Source organism: Passer domesticus, chromosome 21, assembly GCF_036417665.1.
Source record: "Passer domesticus isolate bPasDom1 chromosome 21, bPasDom1.hap1, whole genome shotgun sequence".
Taxonomy (NCBI): Eukaryota; Metazoa; Chordata; class Aves; order Passeriformes; family Passeridae; genus Passer; species Passer domesticus.
The window spans coordinates 3,909,190-3,928,812 of record NC_087494.1 but is presented as its reverse complement, the minus strand read 5'-3'; the positions used below and the strand labels follow the sequence as shown (position 1 = coordinate 3,928,812).

Sequence of the window (19,623 nt, the reverse complement as noted above, 5' to 3'; positions counted from 1 at the left end):
AGGAAAGCTGAATTTCCAGGAAAAGGAAGGAGGAAAGGGTCTGCAAGGGCTTCATTTCCAGGTTATGGCTGTGCAGTCTCTGAGCCCACCCTGGGCCAGAGGTGAGGGCAGGGCTGTGCAGCCCAGAGGGGTTTGGGGCTGTGGTGGGCTGGGCACAGGTCTGCTGGGCAGGAGGAGCCAGGAGGGCAGGGGAGAGGCCAGCAGGGCTGGCAGGAGCTTGGGAACAGCCCTGCACTGCCTTTGGGACATTTCTGGGTCCACCCAGAAATCACAGAATCACAGAACGAACGAGATTGGAAAAGACCTTTAGGATCATCCAGTCCAGCCTGTGACCCACCACCTCCCCATCAGCTAAACCTTGGCACTGAGTGCCACCTCCAGGCTTTTTTAAACCCCTCCAGGGTCGGTGACACCACCGAGATGGCCCTGGGCAGACAGCTCCATTGCCCAATGACTCTTTCAGTGCAGAATCCTTTTCTGACACCCTGCCTAAACTTCCCCTGGTGCATCTTTAGAGCTCCTCCCCTGACCCCGAGGCCATGACAACCATCCCGTTCCCTCCTCAGACGAGAAGCCCTGGAAGGGGAGGCACTGGTGGCTCAGGACACTGAAACCCTCCCCGCTGAAGCCACCGGGCAACCACAGCCAGCGGGGCCAGCTGCCCCTGAAGAGGTCGGTGAGCACCGAGCGCTACGTGGAGACGCTGGTGGTGGCTGACAAGATGATGGTGGGCTACCACGGCCGCAGGGACATCGAGCAGTACATCCTGGCCATCATGAATATTGTAAGTGTTATAGCCACACCAGGAGCCTCGCGGGCTGGGGGAGAACTGCTCATCGCCCTGTCAGGAAAATCAATCCACAAATGTCAGAGGTTTATGTCCAAAAAGGAGACAAAGGAGTCCTTCTGCTTTATTTGAATAAAGGGAGAGGCCATGGGGCATTCCACTGGGGTCTATCAAATTTTTGGAGGATGCAGCCTCCTTTTTATCCCAATTTCCCTTCTCTCTTTCCCCATTGGCTGAGGTACTTGAGAGGTTCAGACTTCCTGGAACACCTGATACCAAAGATTCCCCTCTAATGTATAACCCTCCCTTTCAATTTTTAGTTCTTGTGAAATTTAGTGTTTTTCTCTATTGTTTCTTTCATCTTTCAATATCCAATTTCATTTATCAGCAAACCTACAGTTTGTTTGTAAAGGTAAATGTCTTTTTCCATTAATCAATCAGTGGAATCTTTCCCATTGTTTTTGGGTATTTTGTCTCTCAGTGCTGGTTTTATTTACCAGGAGCCCCACAGTTTGTTTGTAAAGACAAATCCTTCATTCCTCTGAACCCCAAAAGTCCGTATTGGGAAAAAGATTTTCCTGCATGAAGTGGGATGGGGAAATGGGATCTGTTCCAGGCTGGCAGTGGCTTCTGCCCAGGCTCAGAGCAAGGTTTTGGGGTCAAAACTCCTGCCAGACCGCTGCTGCTGAGCGGTGGGACCCCGGAGCCTGCAGAGGTAAACTCTGGCCTGTCTGACCCCGGGCCGGGAGAACAAAAGCCTTTCTTTGAACAGCATCTCTCCGCTCAAATTAGCATTGCAAATGCGGCCAGGCAAGCTGAGAAACACATGGGAAAGCAGAAGGACAGGCAGCTCTCACGCTTGGGGGCTGAGCAGGGAGAGGGGCTCAGAGATCCCCCCGAGCTGTGGTTCTGGTTTGGGGCACCACTACCAGGCTGGATGCATTAACAGCCTGAATTGGCCGCGCTGAATCCTCCTGTGAGGTGAGATGGGCTTGGAAGTTATCCATCACCCCTCTGAAAGCCCCTCTGTGACGGCTCTTTGTCCCGTCCTCCGCAGGATCGCTTTTCATGCTTTGCATTTCTAAAGCCCGACGCCAGATTTTCAAACAATCCCGGTTTCATCTGCTCCGAAACATTCCTGGGGGATGCTGTGGCCTTCCTGATCCCCGAGGGATGCTGTGCCCTCCCCTCAGCAAAGCTGCACAAAATGCCAGCAGTGAGGGCTGCCCCACCTGGGCTGCGGGATTTTGGCTTCACTGCTCTGGGACAGCAAGCCCTGACTGTGGTTTAGGGGATTCTGCTACTCAAGTGATGGTGTGGGGTCCCATTCCCATCCCTGCTTCCCAAAAATGTTGGGTTCAAACCCCCCACTGCAGTGCCCAGCCCTCCCCAACTCGCCTGGCCACAGAGCTCATTTTTAAGACTCCTCTTTTCTTGTTTCTTGGAGGTCAGGTTGCCAAACTTTTCCAGGACTCGAGTCTGGGCAATATTGTCAATATCCTGGTCACCCGGCTGATCCTGCTCACCGAGGATCAGGTAAGCTGGGCTTTGCTGAGCCTGTCCTGTGTCTGCACTTCCCTTCAGGAGATGTGAATCCCCCCTGGATGTCACTGCCAGGAATTCCCCCAGTGCACATCCTTGCAATGACCCCTGAGGACTGGGCTGAGCAGACCTCTGGGAAGCTGAATTTTCCATAATGAGGTGACTTTTGGGAGGTTTAAGCAGCTTTAGTTCTCCTAAAGTGATGTTGAAACCCTGGCTGCTGAGAATTTCAGGCTTTCTGTGCTGACAGGCACTGACCCCCCAGAGAACACTGCATTTGACCTGAGGCTGTGGAGAAGGCTTCCAAACTGGAATGATAGAACTGGGATTGTGGTGTGGAGTTTGAACAGAAGTGTGTGATAGCACAGGGTGGAAAACTTTAAGGTTTTAGTTTAAGGTTTTAGAATACAGTAATATATATATAAAGCAAGATGGAGGTTTTAGGGTCAAGGCTGGTCCTTCTTCTTCATCTTCTTCTTCACCTTCTTCTCCTTCTCCTTCTCCTCCTTCTTCTCCTCCTTCTCCTGCTTATTCTCCTTCACCTTCTTCTCCATGGGTTTGGCTGGTTTTGTGTAATTGGATAAAAAAGTCCACATTGCAGGGCATGGGTGGTTGGTTATTGGGTTAAAAGTAAAAATAATTTAGGTGTCATTTTTTAATTGGACAGTTTATCCTCAAGAGGCCTTGTAGAGAGAGAGATGGGGCTCCATTTTTAGTTTGTTAGAGTGAAGTAGAACTCAGGGTTTGTGAGACTGTGACATAGATCAGAACTGATAAATATCTGAGTCCCAACAAGAAATACCATCCTGTGATTTAATCCCAACCCTGGCAAAAAGAAGTTAAGACTCAATAAAGTCCCACTTTTCTTGCTTTCTCATGGCCTCCATGAGGAATTGGGGCTGTCTGCAGTGGTGTCAGTGCTCTGCTGGCATGGAATGGGCAGTGCCTTCCCACCAGAGCTTTCCTGGGAACACACTCTGCTGTTGCTTCCATTCCAGCCCACGCTGGAGATCAACCACCACGCCGGGAAGTCCCTGGACAGCTTCTGCAAGTGGCAGAAATCCATCGTGAACAGGAACGGCAACGGGAACGCCATCCCGGAGAACGGCATCGCCAACCACGACACCGCCGTGCTGATCACCAGGTGAGCTCTGTCCCCAGGGGTGGCAGCTGTCCTGGGCTCCGAGCTCATCCACGGCTTCCTGAGCCTCCACGGGTAGAGATTATTGCAGTTCAGATTGTTATCGCCCTCCAGTTCAGCTTATCAATCTCCACTCCAGTTTGTTGTCACCCTCCAGTCTTCATTTGGTCTTTGCTGGGATGGATGGATTATGGATGGATGGATGGATGGATGGATGGATGGATGGATGGATGGATGGAGGATGGATGGATGGATGATGGATGGATGGATGGATGGATGATGGATGGATGGATGGAGGATGGATGGATGGATGATGGATGGATGGATGGATGGATGGATGGATGGATGGATGGATGGATGGATGGAGGGATGGATGATGGAGGGATGGATGGAGGGATGGAGGGATGGATGGATGGATGATGGATGGATGGATGGATGGATGGATGGATGGATGGATGGATGATGGATGATGGAGGGATGCTGGATGCATGGATGATGGTCAGTCAGAAGGAGGACACACAGAGGATGACAGGGACAGTGGAAGGAATGGCAGAGCAGCTGGAAGGCCACAGGATGCTGGAGGCATGGAGGGCACAGGGAGTGCTGAACTCCCCAAGTGCTGCTGGCTGTGTCCAGGATTGTCCCTCCAGTCCCCACAAATCCCTGCTTGGACAGAGACAAAACACCCTGGGAGAGGCCAAAGGCAAATCCAACATAATTTTGTGCCTTTCCCCCCTCTCCTTCAGAGAAAGAAAGTCAGGAAATGAAAGTGCTGGCGAGGGGAGCCTCCAGGTGGGAGCTAATTCCTTTATCCATGTGCTGCTCTCCTGCCCCAGCTCCAGCGCGAGCCTGGAACCCCCAAAGATGAGACCCCACAGAGGAGCAACAAAAGAGCCCCTCAGCCCCAGATTTTCCCCCTCCCGAGGGGGCTGCAGCTTTTTCCTGCCCTCCCTCCATACGTGTGGGATGCAAACGCCGGCTCCGAGCTCTCCGTCCTCCCTCCAGATGTTCGAGCCAGCCCGGAGCCGCTGGCTGAGCCTGGACAGCGCCCGGCGCATCCGGCCCCGGCCCCAGTAAATTCCCGGTGTCCCGATAAGATCTTGCTGAGCTCGGGGCTTTTTTTTTTTCTCCTGCAGGGACGTGTCAAAGCAGAGCCTCCGAAGGCTTTAAAGGCATTCGCTCAAAACAAAAGCAACAAATGTTTTGCACTCCCTCGATTTCCTGCCGAGAGGAGGGGAGAGGTTTGGGCACTTCCAGGGGCCAAAGGGACAGGAGCCATCCCCGGGAATGCGTCGCACTTAACCCTTCGTGTGCTGCCACTTCTCACCGCCCACCCTCATCCCCGAGGGGTCAGTGGGGGGAGCGGTGCCGGGGGGTCCTGCCCGGTGTCCCCAAACCCGCTCTGGGGTCACAGTCCTCGGTTCTGCCCACCCCATGGGTGTCCCCAGACCTGCTCTGGGGTCACAATCCTCGGTGCAACCCCAGCCTGGCTCCAGGGTGGCCCAGCCCAGATTTGCAAACTCCAAACTTTGACCTTTGCCAGGAAATGAGAGTGCTCCCTCCCTAACCCAAACTGGTCTCATTTGGAGCTGCCACTTCTTACCATTTGGAGGATGCTGCATTTCCATCTGGAGGAGGTTTTGCTCTCCTTGTTTTACCTTTCCTTGTACAAACACTGGATTCCTTCATGCAATGGCTGGAAGTCGAGGCCAGGAGCAGAGGGAAGAGTTACCTTGAATCAACCCAGATTGGATTTGTTTGGAAAATTCTCAGTAAAGAAGTGAACTAGAAAAAAAAAAGTAGATATAAAAAAACCACTCGAGCGTTTTCATGAAACCGCAGTGGGATTTGAAATGGAACATGTTTTCAAACTGAAATGTTTTCTTTATTTTTATTTTGTTTTTAATCAGAATTTCATATGGCGGTGTCCAAGGCCAGGCTGGACAGGGCTTGGAGCACCCTGGGGTAGTGGAAGGTATCCCTGCCATGGCAGGGGCTGGAATGGGATGATTTTTAAAGTCTTTTCAAACTCAAGCCATGCTGGGATTCTGTGTTTCTCTGTTTGATTGATGCAATTTCCTGTAAGAGACTGAGCTGACAGGGCAGAGGTTGGCCCTGTCCTCTCCCCCCTGTGCCCAATGCCTCCCAAGAGTGCTGGGGAGCAGAGCTGGACCCACCCAAACCCAAAGAGCTCCAGGTCTGGAATAACCTTGGCATAACCTTGGACAAGGAATAGCCTTGTCCCTGCTGATGGACAAGGAATGCTTTATGGAATCATTAAGGTTGGAAAAGGCCTCCAAGGTCATCAAGTCCAACCTTTGACTGAATCCCCTTGCCCACAAAACCACACCCTGAAGTGCCACATCTGCTCATGTTTTTAACACCTCCAGGAGTGGCCACTCCACCACTGCCCTGGGCAGCCTGTTCCAGTGCCTGATAATCCTTTCCATGAAGAAATTGTCCCTAAAATCTGATCTAAACCTCCCCTGGCACAGCTTGGATGCTGTTTTCTCTCCTGTCCCTGTTCCCTGAGAGCAGAGCCTGCCCTCCCCGGCTGTCCCCTCCTGGCAGGAGTTGTGCAGAGCCACAAGGTCCCCCCTGAGCCTCCTTTTCTCCAGGCTGAGCCCCTTTCCCAGCTCCCTCAGCCCCTCCTGGTGCTCCAGGCCCTTCCCCAGCTCCCTTCCCTGCTCGTGCTCTACCACCAGATTTCCTCAAAACCAAACCTCTGACCTGGCTCAGCTCTGTCATTAAAACCCTCAGTGAATCTCAGCCTGGGCAAAGTGAGTGTTGTCCTACCTGTCACCATTGGTATTTCCATCCCAGAATATTTCATGGGCTGGTTTGGAGTGGCTTGGATGTGAACACACGGGCCAAATGACAACTCCCAAAATCAGAAGTGTCTTTAACACTGCCTTCTCTCCTTCCCAGGTACGACATTTGCATCTACAAGAACAAGCCCTGTGGCACCCTGGGTGAGTAAAATCCTGATACTACCTCAGCAGCCCCCAGCTGCACACAGAACTTTGGGAGTGTGAGGAGGATGGGCTGTGCCACCCCCTTTCCAGCTGTGCCATCCCCAACCCAGCTGTTCCATTCTCTTTCCCACCTGTTCCATCCATTCCCACCTGTTCCATTCCCCTTTTCCACCTGTGCCACCCCCTTTCCCAACTGTTCCATTCCCTTTCCCAGCTGTGTTATCCCCTTTCCACCTGTGCCATCCCTTCCCAGTGAAGGTGCAGCTCCTGCCCCAGCACCAGACCAGTGCTTTCCAGCCTCCTGTCCCTTCTGTGAACACTAAACCAGCAGCCTTGAGCTTGGCTGGCCCTGGAACTCCTCTGTTCCATCCCTGGAACAGATCCAGCTCCAGCCTGGTGATTGAGAACCACTCACATTTTTAGGGCTTGTCCGTGGCCTGCTGGAGTTCCTGGCTGAGCAGGGAGAAATCTGACAGTTTTGTGGTGATTGCAAAGGGAGTTTTTATTGTCACAGCCAGACCCTGCAGCCCTGTCTGGCTGCAGCTCCTCCTTTGTCTCGTCCTGGTCTGGACTGGGCAGGCAGGGAGGAATTTCTGCTGTGCATCACCATGGAGAGAGCTGGGGGATCTCTGACCTGAGGCTGGGCGTGCTGGGATGGCTCAAATCATTCCCCTGGCACAGCCAGGCCCTCCCCTGGCCCAGGGGCACACTTTGTGCAGAGGGAATTTGCTGTCACAATTCAGGAGAATTCCAGCATCACCCAGTCCTCCAAATGAGCCATGCTGGATTCCTGGTGGGTGCCAGGCAGAACCAAGGTTGGATCCTGGCTTGGTTGGTCAGCTCTCCCTGACCAGGTTTGGATGCCCCAGAGCTGGTGCAGCCCATCTGAGATTCCCTCACAAGAGTTGTGCCAAGGACCGCTCCCCTTTGCACCATTTGGACATGAAATTCAGAGGATTTTTGGCATTTCTGAGCCCCTCACTGTTAATTTACCATCAGTGCTGAGTCACCATGTCCTGTAAGAGCCACAAGTTCATCCCAAAGCCCAGTGCAATGGTGAGAAGGAACTGCTTATGGCAGAAACAGGCCATCTCCCAGCCGGGGAATAATGTGCATTGACTCCAATGATTTCAGAAAGATGAACAATTGCTTTATTAAGCTATACTATATTACACTAATACTATACTAAATGACATACTCAAGAGATACTGTACTAAAGAATACTCAAGAAAAACCTGTGACTGTCTCCAGACAGTGACAACACACGTGGATCCAATTGGTCAAGGAATCAAAACAACCATCACCAGAGTCCAATTAGCAAATCACTTTGGGTGAGCAATCTCCGTAACACATTCCACGTGTGCCAAACAACAGGAGCAGCAAGTAGAGATAAGAATTGTTTTCTTCCCTGAGTTTCTCACTGCCTTCCCCAAGAAAAATCTTTGGGAAAGTTGTGCCTGCTGCTCTCTGTGAAGAGAGCTGGGCCACAGCTGCTCAGTGTTACAGAGCATGAAGCACATCAGGCAGCCCCCAAACATCCCCTCAGCCACGCTGTGGTGGCCCTGTGTGACAGCTGTGTCCCCTCGCCAGGCCTGGCCCCCGTGGGGGGGATGTGTGAGCGGGAGAGGAGCTGCAGCATCAACGAGGACATCGGGCTGGCCACGGCCTTCACCATCGCCCACGAGATCGGCCACACGTGAGTGCAGCACCCCTGCAGCTCCTGCTGCTCTGTCCCTGCCACCAGGGGCTTCTCACTGACACATATAATATATAATATAACAGATAATACTGGCTTTTTGCAAATATTAAAATGGATTTCATATGTGTGGTGTCAAAGTAACTTTGTTATAAAGGTACAGTTTTTATTTCTGTTGTTAATTAAGCTTAGTGAAATAGCTGATATAAGCGTGCTTGTGTTAAAATGCCTGCTTGGATGGGGTAACATCCAATAAAAATATAACAAAGACACCTGCTACAGATCTGCCAACATCAGCACTCACTGACTGAAGGCAGTGAGGACCAAGGCCCAAAAACTGGAGGTGATAAAAAAAGGACTAAAACCACAGCCAAGGAATACACCTGCTCTAAAAAGGTGGACCCGAGGATGAGCCATGCTAAAGAATTTTTAGAACACGTAAACTCGTTTGGAGATAGTTTACTATGCATAAGGGTCTATGAATATGCAAAGGGCTGATGTAAGGGAAAAGGTATTTTAGGGGTATCCCCAAAGATAAAGGGGTGCTCTTGGCTGAGTGCGAGTAATAACCTTTGCTCTGTGGTCCTTGTCTCCTATTGACCTTTATTAAACTTCTTAAATTTTCACAGCAGAGTGAAGGTGTTTTTCACAGGCTGAAAACCCTTCCTGTGGACTGCCCAGGTGTGTCCAACCCCAGCTGGATGAATTTTCCCAATAACTAGGGCTTAGGGAAAAAAATCTTCAAACTTTATTTCCTTATTGAGAAACACCTGTTTCATAAAGGAAGCTAAGCTTGTCATTAGATTATCAGTCATAAGATGCATTAACGATCTAACACAAGCAATTTAAACAACTGAAAAAATTCACTTTCTTTACGCAAAACTGTTTGAATGTACTTTAGAGCTGTTGTTAAATAGTATAAAATATTCCTTTGAGTAACTTTTTTAATAAATGAAGGAGGAAGTCATTTTCCCCAAGCCCGTGTGCTGTGGTGCTCTCCAGGTTTGGCATGAACCACGACGGGGTCGGCAACAGCTGCGGCTCGCGGGGGCAGGAGACGGCCAAGCTGATGGCTGCTCACATCACCATGAAGACCAACCCCTTCGTCTGGTCCACCTGCAGCAGGGATTACATCACCAGCTTCCTGGAGTAAGGAATCCACCCCTCCCTGCCCTTCCTGCAGCCTCCCCCAGTCTCTTGTGAGGAGGGGGTAAAGCCAAAGCACAGCCCCAAACACCCCAGAACCTTCTGTCTTGTCTCCCAGAGTCACATCCTTTCCTTCCTTTGGACTTCCCCGTGCTTTTCCTGCCTGTTGAGCATCTAAACACATTTATGTTGTGGCTGGGAGAGCTTTATTTATTATATTATTTATTATATTATTTATTATATTATTTATTATATTATTTATTATATTATTATGTGTTATATATATATATTAGATATCATTCTTATTTTTATTTTTTTATTATTCCCATGTCCAAAAACTTCACAAATAGATCAGTCCCTTCTGGATGCATTTGGCTGGTTCTGAAATCCAGTCAGGAATTGCAGAGAAGGGTTGGTGTGCTGGGGACAGGACTGGGTCTGCATGGTGCAGGTGATTTCTCCAGGCAGTGAGGAGGAGTTTTCAGTGTGAATGAGCAAAGCAGGGCAAAGATTTTGGTTTTCTTTTTCTGACCAAGCACTTCTACGATTCAGGAGAAGGGACAGTACAAGGGGGATGGATGCAAACCAAAAGTTTAGATTGGATATTAGGAGAGTTTCTTTGTTGTGAGGGTGGGCAGGCCCTGGCTTGGGGTGCCCAGAGCAGCTGTGGCTGCCCCTGGATCCCTGGCAGTGCCCAAGGCCAGGCTGGACAGGGCTTGGAGCAGCCTGGGACAGTGGAAGGTGTCCCTGCCAATTGAATAGGATGAGTTTTAAAGTCCCTCCAACCCAAACATGATTTAGGCTCCTGAATCCCAGAGTTTTGAGGCTGTCACCATGCCTGAATCAAACCCCTGTGCAGAGCTCAGGCAGCCCCCTGGGTCTCCATCCCAAAGCAATCCTTCAGGGTCCATTTTGGTGAGGTTTTTTGGCACTTCCTAAAGGAAGAACTGGGCAGGGCTTGAGGGATGACTGGAAGCAGCACAAGTGTGGGATCAGCGTGGAGGGAAGCCCCCAGGGAGTGTGAACAGCAGAGCTCAGCTTCTGGAACACAGCAAGAGGAGCAGCCACGGCTCCTTCCCGAGGGGCTCCCTCTGTCCTGCAAGGCCCAGCCAAACCTCATGGCTCAGCAGCACATCCCACATCTGGCAGCTGTGGCTTGGCCATGGCCAGGCCTGTCCCCCACGCCGGTGCCCGCTGGCCGTGCAGGCAGTGAGGCACGTGGCACAGCCCTGTCCTCTGCTGACCCTGAGCTCCTGGCAGGGCTGCAGGAGGATGGAGAGTTCATCCCCACTCCTCGTGGTCTGTTCTGGCCACCTCCAGCTCCAGGAGCCTCCGGTGGGATGTGGTGTGAGCAGGATTTGGGGCTGGGGGTGATGACAGCGGCTTTGATTTAGGGGGAGCTCAGGGAGCAGCAAGGAAAGGGGAGGGAAAGGTGTTTCTGGACAAATTTGGATGTTCCTACAAAGCTCTGGCAAGCAGGAGGTCAGGCTTGGAGAGGGGGGTTGGGGCTTCACAGCTGGGTGGGGGAGCAGCCCCTCTGCCCACCCAGCGCCCACCTGAGGCTACTGGGCACCTGACTGGGCACAGCTCTGTGCACTCTGCCATGGGGACAACCAGGGGCTGGCAACAGCCTGCAGAGTGGCTGGAGCTGTGGCAGGGCTTGGCATGGAGCTCAGGGCAAGGTCCTTGGCCCCGAGGGTGCTGGCACTGCCCAGGCTGCCCAGGGAATGGTCCCGGCCCCAAGGCTGCCAGAGCTCCAGGAGCGTTTGGACAGCGCTGCCAGGGCTGCTCAGGGTGGGGCTGTTGGGGTGGCTGTGCAGGGACAGGGGCTGCCCTGAGCATCCCTGAGGGTCCCAGGGTATTCCAGGTTTCTATGAACCCTCATCCTGGATACCTTAGGACCAGGATGTGCTTCCCAGCCTGGGAAGGATTTCAGAGCACTTTCCTCACCCAGAGCAGACCCCGATTTATCCCCTCAAGCAGCCAAGCTCAGCCCAGCACAGCCTCTCTCTCTCTCTCTCCCCCCTCATCCTTTCTCAGCTCTGACTGTCCCTCTGTGCTTTCAGCTCGGGGATGGGATTGTGCCTGAACAACGCTCCTCCCAAGCAGGATTTCATCTACCCCACGGTGGCCCCGGGCCAGGCCTACGACGCCGACGAGCAGTGCCGCTTCCAGTACGGAGTCAAATCCCGCCAGTGTAAATACGGGGTAGAGAGCCTTCCTGCTTTACTATCGGTTCCCAGGGCTGGAGGACGGCGGATGGGGCAAGGAAGGGTCCGTGGGGCTGTCCCTGCTGTCCACGTCTGTCACTGTCACCGTTACAAATGAAGGGATGGGACTATTTTCAAGCTAGGAATGATTTATTGCTCAAATAAACATCAGTCTCTGAGGCCGTGAGATTTTAGAGCAGCAAGCAGTCAGCTATAGCTCAAAGTAGTCACAAGTTTCTTCATTACAAGACAATATATAACTTTCTAAACCAATAGACAGTTGCCACAGAACTTATTTTGCTTTTCTAACCTATCACCTTTACTTCTACTGCACTGTGGATACTTTTGTCCAATACCTTCTGTCTCACTTGCACACAAATGCTTCTATTATAACTTCTAAACTCTCAGCTACTCTATACAACCACACCCTTACAAACCCTTCACCACCTTATCAATACAATTTCCTACATTATAAACCCTTCACCAGCTTATCAATACAGTTTCCTACATTATAAACCCTTCACCACTTTATCAGTACAATTTCTCACTTAAAGCATCTTCTTACTCACAACTATAGGAACATAAGTTTATGATTTTTCTGCTTAATATCTGTGTATTGTATTTTTACATCAATGCAAGCTTCTTCCAAGGCTGCAGATCAAACCCTCCTGTGTCTGTGGAGGTTTCTGTTTTTCTGATTCCCACACACATCACTGTGCTGCTCCAAGCCAGGGGCACTGCTGAGCTCCTGGTGAGCTCCATGCTGTGCTTCCCTGAGAGTGCACAAGGGAGGAGGTGTCCTGTCCATAAATGTTGGTCCCAGCTCAGTTTGGGTCACAAGAGATTTCTTGCCTCTTCCTTGGCTGCTGCTGGTCCCCCTCATCCAGGCTCCCCTCTCTTTGTACAAGGACATATTTTCAATAATCCTCACCCGAGGTCATTGTGCTGCTCTTATGAACTCAGGAAGAGAAAAGTCTTTGTCCCAGGTGAGGTGAGGGGTGTGCTGGAGGTTGCTGCCCACCTAAACCCCCTGCCACCACCTCACTGCCATCCCCTGGTCTTTGAGCCCAGGAAAACCCTGAAAGGGGAACAGGAAATGAGGAAATGAGATTTTAGGGGTTGCTTTGCAGTTTGGAGGTGCTGAAGTCCAGCCTGGGGGATTGAGTGCCACAGGAGCTGGGAAGAGCTTGGGCTTCCTGATTTCACCTTTGGGTGGGTCCTGTGAAGGCCACGGGAAGATTTCTGTTTCCTGGAGCTCTGAGAGGTCAGAATGGGCTGAAGCTCAGGATCTGTGGCTCAGGAACCCTCCTGGAGGGAGGTCTGGAGTTCAGTGTCACCCACTGCACCGAGAGGTGCCCAGTTCTGAAGGGCTGGCTCAGGATCTGGCATTATTGTGATTATTCAAAAAACAGCTCTAAACATTCCAGAGGACTCTTCCATTTGGGATTCTTTGGAGGTTGCCAGCACCCTGGTGGTCACCCTCTGAGCAGGGACATCTCCAGCTGTGCTGTGGATGCTCACAGGGAGCCCCAGATTCCTGCAGAATCTGGATCCCCCTGGCTTTGGGATGCTCGTGGCAGGAGCCAGGAATGGGCTCAGCCTCCACTGCACAGATGAAAAACTGGGAACATTCCCCAGCCCTGGGAAGAGGGGTGAGCACAAGGACAGTGGGATTAGCTTGAAACTCAAGCTTGGCTAAGACAGACCTTAAAACTGCAGAAAAATATGCTTAGCAAGATAGTAGAAGGTTTTTAAGCTTAATAATGGAATATTGTGTATTGTTAACAGAAAAGACAAGCAAGCATTGTGTGCTTTTAGTGATTGGCTAGAACAATTTTGTGTGTAAGCTTTAGCAATGTGCTATTGGCTAGAAAGTTTTTTAAAATCCTCTGTAACAAAGAATCTTTGTTAACAAAGAAATCTTTGTTACAGAAATCAACAGAACCCCTGAGAAACCATTTTCCACCTGTTTGGTTGGTGTACCAGTGATATTTGGGCAATACCAAAAGATAGTCAAAAAGCTGTATCAGGCACATTTATGGGATTGTCCCCAAATAATCTCTGGATTCTGGTGGAGGCATGGGAACAATGGGCTCCTCACCTTCCCAATGCATCTTCTGAACCTCAAGAATTAGAGATCCTTGGCTGTGTGTACATGATCTATTGTGTATAATTTCATTATAGAAGGAAAGATTGATCTTTAGTTAAGGATTGTCTTGGTTTGACAAGACAGGTATCTGCTAAGGAAGGCAGGAGCCTTCCTTGAAATGGAAAATGTAAACTCCCTCCCACCAAATTATAATTTTGAAATTAAGGGGCTCCATGGGAGCAGGAATAACAGTTCTTTACTAGGAAAATTAAAAATACAAATGTAATAGTACAAAAAGGAAACAAACCACTGCCAGAGTCAGAGCAGGCCCTGGCCCCCTGTGTGTCAGGGTGGTGGCACAGCCCCATCCCATGGGGGCTCAGCCCTCCTGCAGGGCCAGCTGTGCTTCTGCTGGAGCAGGGATCCTGCACAAGGCTGGAGTTTCCCTCTGGAGCTCCAGGGCTGCTGGAGATGGGCCTGCTCTCCCTCTGGGAATGCAGGGCAGGAGAAAGCTGCTCCTCTGGGAATGCAGTGGGCAGAGGCTGCTGGGGTGTTCCAGGCTCAGATTGTATCCAGGCAGGAATGCTTGGCTCCTGCCCTGGGCACAGCATCTCCCCATGGGAGGATGGAATTTGATCAGCCCTGCAGGGACACTCAGTGGCCATGGACAGCAGAGATCTGCTGGAGGGAGGGTTGGGTGTGGGAGAGGTAAAGAAAACTGCCCCATGAACAGAGAGAACTGCCCCAGCTCTGACAGATGGAAACAGAACACACACATATCTTCCAACCCAGAACAAGGATTTTGCTCCCTTTTACAGTACATTTAAAAATCAGACTTTATGGTGCAACTATACTTCTTTAATTCAGTCTGCATTTAATATTTCCTTTCAATTACCTCCTTGCAATTACCTTGCTGCTGACTGTACACGAGCTGAGCTGTTCCCATCTTCCAATTGTCTCAACCATGGCATGAGGCTGATGCCAAAATAAAACTCCAGGAAGTTTTATTTATTTCTTTTATCCAAGCAGTCCCATCCTGTTTGTTAAAAACCCCAACACAGACAAGGACAGTGGCATTAACTCTGGTGACACCAAGGAGAGGTGGCATGGGCTGGTTGGAGTCAGCTCTGCCACCTGAGCCCGGGGAACCTCCACAGCCAGAAGGGTTTAAGGGGTTTTTGAGCTTTAAATGTTAAAGTTTTAGGAGATTTGATGTTACAGCCCCCTCTTAATAGGTTAAAAAGTGAAGTAAGTTAATTATTTGTAATTTTTAAAATAGATGTGATTTAATTGGTTTCTCTTAAAACTGTTGCAAGTCTTGTAAGGTGTTGATATTGGTTTGAAGTTGTATTTTCTGTGGTTTGATTGTTCTGTTGGATTAGGGGTTTTATTGACTTAGAGATGGGGTAACTGGGAGGCATTTTAAAAACTTCTATTCTATTTTTAGTCTCATGTGAAGGGTGAGATAATATAGATAATTTATATGTAATATAAATATATAAATAAATATATAAATAAATAATAGAAAAATTATATATATTATATTATAATATATACTATATTATATTAGATTATATAATTATATATAATAATATTACATTATATTATAGTATATAAATATCTATTTTATTAAAATATATAATATATAATATATAATATATAATATATAATATATAATATATAATATATAATATATATAATTTAATGTAGTGTTGTAATTTATGCTATTACTATCAGAAGCTAAATATTTCTTAATTACAATACATTATAAGCATTTCTTGGCTTATCAATTTTTGCTATACTGTATTGTAAATGCTTTAAAGCTAATTATTTAAAATTACTCTTTGTGGGTCTTACTACAACGTATTTTTTATAGTTCTGTTTTTCTGAAGTATCCAGTCTTTTATGTGAGCCCATCTTTTGAAGCTTGTGTCTAGTTTAATTTTTTTTCCCCCTGAGGTTTCTTAGGTGCTTGTGCTTAGTTTGAAGTGCTTAGGCTGAGCCCGGAGGAGGGGGACAGCTCTCAGTGGCCTTGGGGGGCTGCAGCTGGCAGGGTTTGATCCCACGCTGTCCCCACCATGCTGAAGACACTCGGTGTCCCCGTGCCCCACCCAGCTGGTGCCTCCCTGGCACAAACAAATCCTAATCTGGCTGTTATTTTTTGTCTCTCCCCTCCTCCGTGCCCCCCAAACCTCCCTGTCTGCAGGAAGTCTGCAGCGAGCTGTGGTGCCTGAGCAAAAGCAACCGCTGCATCACCAACAGCATCCCGGCAGCTGAGGGCACCATCTGCCAAACCAACACCATCGACAAGGGGGTAAGGCAGCCCTGGGCACGGCAGGGAGCTGGCTGGGAGGGGATGGATCCCTTTTCCAGCAAAAAAACGGGGTTATTGTTCATGCTGGGGGCGTGGGGTTGATACAGGAGCAGCCAGCAGCCTGCCCAGCCCTGACCCCAAAGCACAGAGCTGCCCTGGAGCGAGGCTGGGATGGGCCAAGGAGCCCAGAAATCACCCCAAAGTCCTGCCCAGAGCTCATTGTGCAGTGCTGGAATGTGGAATATGGAAAGTGGAATGTGGAGTATGGAATACAGAATGTGATATATGGAATGTGGAAAGTGGAATGCGGAATATATGGAACATGGAATATGGAAAATGGAATGTGGAGTGTGAAAAGTGGAACGGGGAATGTGGAATGTGGATTATGGAGTGTGGAATATGGAATCTGGAGTATGGAATATGGAATGTGGAAAATGGAATATATGGAATATGGAAAATGGAATGTGGAATGTGAAAAGTGGAATGAGGAATATGGAATGTGGAAAGTGGAATGTGGAATACAGAATGTGATATATGGAATATATAGGGTGAAATATGGAATGTGGAAAGTGGAATTTGGAATACAGAATGTGATCTATAGAATATGGAATATAGAAAGTGAAATATGTGATGTGGAAAGTGGAAAATGGAATGTGGATTGTGGAATATGGAGTGTGGAATATGGAATGTGGAAAGTGGAATGTGGAAAGTGGAATATGGAATATGAAATCCCTGCTCCATCAAAGTCCTCCTTGGTGTCACCCCTGAGGCACAAGGTGACCTCAAGCAGGTGTGGCAGCTCAGGCTCTGCTGCCCATCTCAGGACAGGCACTGGCACTGGCACTCTGAACCTGTTTAAGATTTCCTGGATAACCTCAGACAGGGCACGCTGCTCCTGAAAAGCAGCAAGTTTTCCATGGATTGTTTCAGGAGGAATAGGATGTCATGGAATGCCATGTCCTTAAATGAGCACCTTGTCCTCAGGCTGCTGGGATCTCCTGAGATCTCTTGGCTGCTCTGAGAAAAGGGATTTTTTTTTTTCCCAGTTTTCCCAGACTTTAGCTTTCAAAGGAACTTGGAAAAAACTGGCTATGATGAAACCTTGGTTTTTTACACTCAGCTGGGAGGGGAGGGTAGGATTTTCCCTGACCATGAATTTTGCCTTGATTGCTTCACTCCCTGCTCCTCCTACACCCATTTTCCCCAGTAGAAAGTGAATGCATCCCTCAGACAAAGAGCCTTTGCACACTGGGACAATGGAGAATCAGGGCTGGGACATTCCCCATTCCACTAGAAGAAAAGTAATTCCCAGGAAACATCTCAGATCCTTAGGAAGCTGGAGGAGCTGGGGTGCAGGGGAGACCATGAGTCTGACAAATACACAATTCTTTTCATTTTAATTCTGTTGGGAATTGGGGCAGAGAGCAGCAGACAGCTCCTGGGGCTGCACATCCTGCTGCACACTCACAGGGACTATGGCATTTTTTCCCTCCTAGTCATGGCTTTTTCTCAGCTTTTCCCACTTTTAAATATCCCTTTCCTCCCACTTTGTGACTGCTTTTTAACCAGGCTTTTTCAAAAGCTTTGAGGGAAGGGAAATAAAGCAGTCACAGCCCCCAGGATTTGTGGGAGCTGCTCCCTGTGAGGACTCTGGCTCACTTTGAACCCCCAGTTACCTCCCTGTGCTTATCCTTTTGGATCCATTCGTTATTTGGAAGTGATTTGATGGCCTTGGGTGGAAGAATGTATTTTTATATTAAGAAGAATATACTTTTATATTAAGTTTCTGCATTGTCCCCAGCTGGAGCTGCTGGGGTGAGCCCCAGACCTCAGCCCTTGGCTGGAGCAGCTCTCCAAGGTCTTCCCTGTGTTCTCCCTTTGCCCTGGGAGAGCAGACAGAAGGATCAGGGAATTTAAAGCATGAAATATTAAAAGAGAGAGAAAATTCCTGTGCTCTGCCAGCCAGTGTGGGGGAAGGCTGAGACAAGCTCTGCTGTGCCCACATCCCAAACCTCTGGGTATTTCCTCCTCCCAGATCCTGCTTTTTTAAATTAATCAATCTCCTGGTTGTTATGGCTTCAGCTGTCTTACCCCAAGAACCCACAGTGGTGGTTTTTTCTCCTTTTTCCCAGTTTTTCCCACTTTTAATCATCCCTTTCTCCCAACTTTGTAACGGGAAGGGAAGGGAAGGGAAGGGAAGGGAAGGGAAGGGAAGGGAAGGGAAGGGAAGGGAAGGGAAGGGAAGGGAAGGGAAGGGAAGGGAAGGGAAGGGAAGGGAAGGGAAGGGAAGGGAAGGGAAGGGAAGGGAAGGGAAGGGAAGGGAAGGGAAGGGAAGGGAAGGGAAGGGAAGGGAAGGGAAGGGGCCCCCAGGGTTTATTTGAGCCATTCCCAGGCTGTGGGAATACTGTGGAGTATCTCCTCCACATGGGATCCCCCTTTGGAGAGGCACTGGTGCTCCCAGGGATGGTGAGCAGGGATTCCTGGGAAGCCACCGTGCATTTTTCCCAGCTGCCCATGCAAAGCTGGCTCGGGAGGAGCAGGGGGAGGCAGTGCCAGCAGCTCCAGGGTGGGTTCCCAGCCCCTGGAAGGAGCACACAGAGCTTTCTTCCTTCCTGGGATTATCTCAGCCCCCGGGGCTCCGTGTCCGGCACCGCGCCCGGAGAGCAGCGGCGGCTCTGGCACCGTCCCACCCTCCCATCGCTGGGGACTCCAGGGGTGTGGGACACGTGCCAGGCCTGAGGGGAATGTTTCATAGGCAATTTTCCATGAGCATCTGTCTCCCAGTAGGATGGGGACAGGCGGATTCTTTAAGGATCCTCAGCAGAATGATGACACAACAGCATTGATGTTACAATTTAAACTTTGTTTGAACTCGGGCTCTTTGCTGATCAGGACGTTTTGGACACATGAACCACAACCTGAGCTCCCAGTACAAACCACAACCTGAGCTCCCAGTACAAACAAAACTCCCTCTGTCCTGGCAGTGGTTGTGGCAATGTCCCCCAGGGATCCTGGCCCTGCCAGCAGCAGCTCCAATCCCAGATCACCTGGATCTCTGCTGAGGGCTTTTATAAGATGTGAGATGGGGACCCAGGACCTCTTTAGAGGAGAATCCCACACTGGTTTGGGCTGGGAGGGACCTTAAACCTCATCCATGGGCAAGGACACCTTCCATAGTCCAGTCTGTCCCAAGCCCTGTCCAGCCTGGCCTTGGACACTTCCAGGGATCCAGGGGCAGCCACAGCTGCTCTGGGGAAACATGCTCTGTAAAACCCCTTGCCGGTGCCTGCCTGTCCCCCCGGATGGTACCATGGGACTGGGGACACTGGTCCCACTGACCCCACGGAGAGGTGAGCACCCTTGGCCTTGGAGAATTTGGCTCCGAGGCCGGTGCAGCTCCAAGCTCAGATTCCTGAGGAGCAGAGCAGATCCCAGCCCTGCGCCAGCTCCGTGGAGGCTCTGGCAGAAGGAGCCCCATGCCCGTGGTGCCCCACGCTCTGTGTCCCCGCAGTGGTGCTACAAGAGGGAGTGTGTGCCCTTCGGGACGCGGCCGGAGGGCGTGGACGGAGCCTGGGGGTCGTGGTCATCGTGGGGCGAGTGCAGCCGGACGTGCGGCGGCGGCGTGTCCTCGTCCGTGCGCCACTGCGACAGCCCCAGGTACGTGCGGGTGGCCCCGTCCCCGCCGCCCTGCCCTGTCCCCAACCCTTCACTCAGTGGGGAAAG

The 19,623-nt window shown here is 50.3% G+C and overlaps 1 protein-coding gene across 1 annotated transcript in view; it reads left to right on the top strand.

The window, feature by feature from the left end:
* The window catches only part of ADAMTS10 (ADAM metallopeptidase with thrombospondin type 1 motif 10), a 68,842-nt gene that overhangs the window by 26,451 nt on the left and 22,768 nt on the right, over positions 1-19,623 (top strand). The window contains exons 5-13 of the mRNA XM_064396394.1: positions 567-784; positions 2,240-2,323; positions 3,328-3,473; positions 6,399-6,442; positions 8,036-8,141; positions 9,144-9,290; positions 11,354-11,495; positions 15,793-15,900; positions 19,412-19,557. Coding sequence (XP_064252464.1) covers positions 567-784; positions 2,240-2,323; positions 3,328-3,473; positions 6,399-6,442; positions 8,036-8,141; positions 9,144-9,290; positions 11,354-11,495; positions 15,793-15,900; positions 19,412-19,557 — 1,141 coding nt within the window. The remainder of the gene's footprint in view (positions 1-566; positions 785-2,239; positions 2,324-3,327; positions 3,474-6,398; positions 6,443-8,035; positions 8,142-9,143; positions 9,291-11,353; positions 11,496-15,792; positions 15,901-19,411; positions 19,558-19,623) is intronic.